This window comes from Henckelia pumila, chromosome 4 (genome assembly GCF_033568475.1).
Source record: "Henckelia pumila isolate YLH828 chromosome 4, ASM3356847v2, whole genome shotgun sequence".
In the NCBI taxonomy this organism is placed as follows: Eukaryota; Viridiplantae; Streptophyta; class Magnoliopsida; order Lamiales; family Gesneriaceae; genus Henckelia; species Henckelia pumila.
The window spans coordinates 225,633,608-225,640,402 of record NC_133123.1 but is presented as its reverse complement, the minus strand read 5'-3'; the positions used below and the strand labels follow the sequence as shown (position 1 = coordinate 225,640,402).

Below are 6,795 nucleotides of genomic sequence, written 5' to 3'. Positions count from 1 at the left end.
CAGGTGCAAGGCAGGCTAGATAAACTTGATCAAACTCTCGGAGGTTTTAATGATCTGAAGGTGTTGATGGAGCAGTTGCTCAAGGGACAGGGTGGTGTTACACTTACTGACAATCGAAAGGAAGAGGGACCGGGAGGAGATGATGGTAGACAGGAGAAGGAGGAGATGAGAAGCGTTAAAGAGGATTGAATTACCGGGTTTTGACGGCGAGGATCCGATGGGCTGGCTGGGGAAGGTGGAGCAATACTTTGACGTTCATGAAACTCCGATCGAATGTCGACTCAAGTTGGCTTACGTTTGTATGCAGGGATCCACCGTCCATTGGTTCCGCTGGATGAAGGCGAGGATTCCCAACATGAATTGGGACCGATTTGCTGAAGAAGTAATTAAACGATACGGGGGGTATGATGCTAACCCATTTGAATTGATGGCATCGCTGAAACAGGGACATCAACCGATCGAAACTTATATCGAACACTTTGAGGTGTTGGTCGCGCAGCTTGGTGACGTTCAAGAAGAGCAGTGTCTGGGGTATTTTCTGAGTGGATTGAGGGATGAGATTCGTCGGCACATGATCATTCATAATCCGCGAACGGTGGATCGCGCGATGATGTTGGCCAGAGGATTGGAGGTGGAGTTGTTTGGGAAGGTGTTGGATCGAGGAAAAAGTCGAAATGGGCTGAGTATGGGTTCTGAACAGAGAAGGCCCATGAATATGGGTTGGGCTAATCCAGCCCACATCACTGATAAGGATCGGTCATTTAATCATCCACAACCACAGATTATTGCGAAGGCGGCGAGTCCAGGAGAGGGGTATCAACGTCGGCCGCTAGTTCCGACAGCTTACAGTGGGGGATCGCGATCAAATCTTGGTGGAAACAATGGCGGAATATCTAAGACTCCGATACAAAGGAACCGTGAGGGACGAATAGTATCACACGAAGAGTATTTGCACAGGAGGGAGAAGGGGTTGTGTTTTAAATGTGGGGAACCATACCATCCTATGCATCGCTGTGTGAATAAGATTTTAAAGGTAACCATTCTGGCCGAGGAAGATGGGGAAACAGGCGAGCTCGAACATGGGGCAGCTGATGAAGAAATTGGTCATCAACAGGGCGAGATTGAAACGTGGGAGGAAACTCCTACCACCGAGTACAACACTTTGGAATTACCATTGTATTCTGTCAGTGGAATTAATCAACCACAGACGCTGAAAATGAAAGCAAAAGTGGCGGGCCGAGATGTGGTGGCAATGGTGGATAGTGGCGCTAGCCACAACTTCATCTCGAGAAGCTTGATCACTGATTTGGGGATTAAGGTGGATGAGGAAGTGCGATTTGGCGTGTGTCTTGGCGATGGGGCTCGCGTAGCAGGTCAAGGGATGTGTAAAGATTTGGAAGTCGATTTGGGTCTTTGCCAGATACAAATTGAAGGGTATTTATTTGAATTGGGTGGGCTTGATCTCATTTTAGGAGTTGATTGGCTCCGCACATTAGGCGATGTCATGCTGAACTGGGCCAATATGCAGATGAGATTCACTTGGAAAGGGCAGACGGTGCTTCTTCAGGGGGATCCGACACTTAGTAGATCCGTGGTATCTCTCAAGTCAATTGTTAAAGTACGGGAGGTGGAATTTTGTGGGGCAGTATCAGTAAAGTGGAATGACAGTGGGGGAAGCAAACTGGAGGCAGAGCAAGGAAATTTACATGGGGATATGGCCAGTCTCCTCGCTAAATATGAAGAGGTGTTTCAAGAACTTATCGACTTGCCACCTCGACGAATACATGATCATGCTATTAACATCAAAGAGGGATGTGGACCGGTATCTGTGAGGCCATATCGCTACGCCCACCACCAAAAGGACGAGATAGAACGCATGGTGCGAGACATGCTCAAATCGGGTGTCATACAACCCAGTGGCAGCCCATACTCCAGTCCTGTTATTTTGGTGAAAAAGAAGGATGGCAGCTGGCGTTTCTGTGTTGATTACAGGGCCTTAAACGATATTACGATCTCCGACAAATACCCAATTCCGGTGGTTGAGGAGTTGTTTGATGAATTGCATGGGGCTAAATACTTTTCAAAGTTGGATCTCAAGTCGGGATATCATCAGATTCGCGTTCAACCTCAGGACATTCCTAAAACAGCGTTTCGAACGCACGAAGGGCATTATGAATTTATTGTAATGCCCTTTGGACTGAAAAACGCTCCAGCAACATTCCAAGCCACGATGAATGAGGTATTTCGGCTTTATCTGAGGAAATTTGTGCTGGTATTTTTTGATGACATATTGATTTATAGTGAAGGATGAGAGGAACATTTGATGCATGTGAAAACGGTGTTGGATGTGTTGGTGCGTAACAAGCTTGTCTTGAATCAAAAAAAGTGTCAATTTGGGTTGTGTCAAGTTGAATACTTGGGACATATTATCACTGGCCAAGGGGGTGATGGTGGATCCGAACAAAATCGAAAGCGTTAGTCGTTGGCCGAGACCACACAACACAAAGGCGTTGAGAGGATTTCTTGGGTTGACTGGTTACTACAGGAAGTTCATTCGAGACTATGAAAAGATTGCAAGACCTCTCACCGACCAGCTAAAGAAAAATAATTTTTGCTGGAACGATTTGGCAGAGGATGCATTTGTTAAGCTTAAAAATACACTTATTACTGCTCCGGTTCTGAGAATGCCTCATTTTGATAAGGAGTTTGTGGTTGAGTGTGATGCATCGGGAGTTGGTCTAGGGGCTGTATTGACACAAGAAGGCAGACCGGTTGCCTACTACAGCAAGGCACTGGCCGATCGAGCTTTAACAAAATCGACCTATGAAAGAGAGCTAATGGCTTTAGTTTTGGCAGTTCAACATTGGCGTCATTACCTTTTGGGACACAAGTTTATAGTGCTCACAGACCATAAACCATTACGAAGCCTCCTTCAGCAACGCATAACCACTCCAGACCAACAATATTGGTTGGCCAAACTGCTCGGCTATGAGTTTGAAATCAAGCATAAGGCTGGTATGGATAATGGAGCAGCAGATGCTTTGTCACGGAGAGAGGACAGAGGCGGCTTGGCTGTTTTAACAAAAGCAGAATGGGTTGAGATAAATGAAGTTAAGAAGGCAGTGTGGGAAGATCCAGAACTGCGGAAAATTATTGATAAGCTCCGTGAGGAGAATGAGGGCTGCACACATTATCGTTTAGTCAACGAGTGTTTGTTGCACAAAGGCAGATTGGTAGTTCCCCGTTCGTCGCAGTGGGTTTCCAAGTTGTTAAATGAATTTCATACCACACCCGTTGGAGGCCATTCCGGAGCATTACGAACGTATAAAAGAGTGGCGAGTAATTTCTTTTGGAAAGGAATGAAAAAGGATGTCCGTAAATTTGTGGCTGAATGCGTAATTTGCCAGCAACAAAAGTATGAAGCCACCAAACCAGCGGGTTTGCTACAACCTTTGACGATTCCAGTGATGATTTGAGAGGATTTAGCAATGGATTTTATTACTGGGCTTCCAAAGTCAAAAGGATATGATGTTATCTTCGTTGTGATCGACAGGTTGTCCAAGTATGGACACTTTCTTTTATTGAAACATCCCTACAAAGCTAGTACAGTGGCGGATATGTTTATAAAAAATGTGGTGAAATTGCATGGGGTTCCAAAGACGATTGTGAGTGATAGGGATGCTGTATTTATGAGTCTTTTTTGGTCCGAACTCTTCAGGGCATAGGGGACTCAACTGAAAATGAGTACTTCATATCACCCGGAAACCGATGGACAGAGTGAGGCATTGAATAAGTGCGTTGAGACTTATTTACGTTGCTTCTGTTCGGAGCAACCCAAGAATTGGGCTCAGTGGCTGCATTGGGCCGAGTATTGGTACAATACCTCCTATCACACATCCGCAGGAATGAGTCCTTTCGAAGTGGTATATGGACGCAAACCACCTGCCATGATTCGATTTCTTCCGGGAGAGACAGTGGTAGCAGCTGTATCGCAGGCCTTGTGGGATAGAGACGAGCTATTAAGGCAGCTGAAATATAATCTTCAACGAGCTCAACAACATATGACAAAGCAGGCTAACAAAAAGCGGAGAGATGTTGATTTTCAGGAAGGTGATATGGTGTATTTGAAGTTGCGACCACATCGACAAAACTCGATTTGCACAAGAGTTTTTCAGAAGCTAGCTGCCAGATTTTATGGGCCTTTTCAGATTGAGAAGAAGGTGGGGACAGTGGCTTACAGGTTACAGTTACCTGAGGGGTCTATGGTACACCCGGTCTTTCATGTCTCATGTTTGAAACGAGCAGTGGGTAACCATGATGTCGAGATCAGATTACCAAATGAACTGGACACTGATTTATTCATGACATTTGAACCTGATGAAGTGTTAGCAGGGCGGATTAAACACATAGCAGCGCAGCCTTATCAACAGATCCTAATACGATGGAAAGGACGAACTGATGAGGAAGCAACATGGGAGAACCTGGGAGATTTCCAGAGACAATTTCCTGAATTTCGCCTTGAGGACAAGGCGATTTTTGAGGAGGCCGGTACTGTTATGAGCCCAGATTCAAATATGCAAGATCTTGACCCATTGGGCCCAGGAACATCAAATTCAAAGGGCCCAAGTGAGACTGAAGATGAAAAGCCCAAGACAATCAAAGTGTATGTTAGGAGAAACAAACGAAACACACGTGAAGGGAAAGAGAATATATAATAGCAGTTAGTCGGTATGAGAGGGCATCAGAGATTTGATTTCTTGTAGAGAGAGTAACTAGCACTTAGCTAGGGAGTTACTTATTGTACAGAGGTTTGCCTCTGGGTTTATCCTGTTTCTTAATATATAATCTTCATTTTCATCTCATTGTGCGCATCAATTCCTACCTTCGAATTGGTATTTACTGTGAGTCATAACACAACTCTATTTAACATGCTAGTAACTTTGAACATTGTTGTAGTCTTTGGTAATTTTTGTAAATTTCTGCACCGACTCATCTTGGGAGAATGAGCTTAACTTTTTCCTAAAAATTCCGATTTGAGTGAGGTTGGCGGCATTGGAAAGCTAAGACCGGGATCTACAACTTTTATGTTGAACATGTTTCCAAATTCTGTGTGCATGTGTTCGTCCAGAGCTGCTCTCGCTCGAGCGCCCATAATAAAACCGTTCATGAATCCGTTTTAAATTTGCTCAAATGACATTAGTTTCAAATTCAAATTTCGTCTCTAATTTTGTCTTAAATATGTCATTATTCAGTTTCAAATAACATAGTTTCATTTCATTTAAAGATCCGTGTATGAATTCATTTCCTTTTATGATCCCGTCCACAATTCCGTATATGATTCCGTATATAAATCCATATCAATTTCTAATTTTATCGCTAAATTTATATTACATTCAATTTCTATACATCACATCTACGAGATATTGTAAAAAGTGATAAGATACATATTTCTCAATGTACAAAAGGTATCTCATCATAACATTTGTGTAAATAAATATTCACGTCAATCAAGTAATTGTAGCATTAAAATTTAAAATCCCAAAAGCATAAAACTACAGGTAACTAAAAATTTCAAATATCATAACTAATCTAATCTTCACATCATTTATGTAGTCGCTTACAGGACCATATGCTCCTAGAAATAAAAGATTAGAATATCCTAACCTCTCGAATCATTTTACGAACCATCTCCTCCAATTTTTCTTCTCTGTGTTACTTTCCTTGATGATGAGCTTGATCTCTTCTCTCGCCAGTTGCACTCATGTCTTCGAATTCTCTTGACAATTCTTCATTTTTTCTCGTTTGATGAACATCATCATTTTGTTTCTCTCTTTTTTTTCCATATTCATATTACAATAACTGATGTTATTTTACAAAAACAAACAAGTAAAATCAATGCTGCTTTGCAATTAGATATTAGTATAAATCAACTATCCTATAGTAAATATGTTCCAACCAGACAACTTAAATAAAGCTAAATCCATAATTTGTTTTAATATTGTCAGCATAATATAAGAAATGAATTGTTAACTAAGGTATTCTATACTTCAGCATCCATCCATTCCAGTCCCCTACCTATCATATCTAACGTGCCTGGTTCTCTTTCTAACTTTTCCACTTCCAATGATAACGTCGCTTTTTTTAGCCAAATGAATTGTTGACATGTATCTCTTACCTGTATTTTCGTTCCACACTTTTTTTATTTCTTTATTGGTAAGATTATCGCATTGTATCTCAGCTGCATCATTTCCAATAAACAATCTATGGTTACAAAAACTTATCAGACGTGGACTAAAACCAATTTAGAAACTCATCACACTTACCGCAAAATTGTCCCAGTGTAGATTCTTATTATCAATAGCACCGTTTCCACGTAATGGTTCCTTTGACATCGTTTGTAATATCACGATCGAGCAACCTCAATTTCAATAAATCTAAAAATATTATAGCCAAAAATTATTACATGAATAAAAAACTAATTAACTAATCAAAAAAATATTAGCGCTTCTTAAATTTAAAAATGATATGTTTTACTTATTCATGTCCACGTGATTCTTAGTCCATCATCGTTTGGTGTATTCCGAGACCCTCGATTATGTCCTCTTCAATGAACTACCGATGAACTGCCTTCTTCAAAACAAGCATCACTTACTCATGTTATCGTTTTCTGATGATTGTCTTCTTACCTCCTCATCCTATGAAAATTAAATACATATAATGTGTGCTTTGATAAACATAATATAAGGATAAATACATCAACAATTAGCTTGTAATGTGAAAGATAAGGACAACGAT

The 6,795-nt window shown here is 41.4% G+C and overlaps 1 protein-coding gene across 1 annotated transcript; it reads left to right on the top strand.

Annotated features, from left to right (window-relative positions):
• The first annotated feature begins 217 nt into the window (after positions 1 to 217).
• LOC140862830 (uncharacterized) lies at positions 218 to 2,311 on the top strand. The gene has a single exon (XM_073265872.1). It carries the CDS (start codon positions 218 to 220, stop codon positions 2,309 to 2,311), a length of 2,094 nt encoding a protein of 697 aa, XP_073121973.1.
• Positions 2,312 to 6,795: the final 4,484 nt, after the last annotated feature.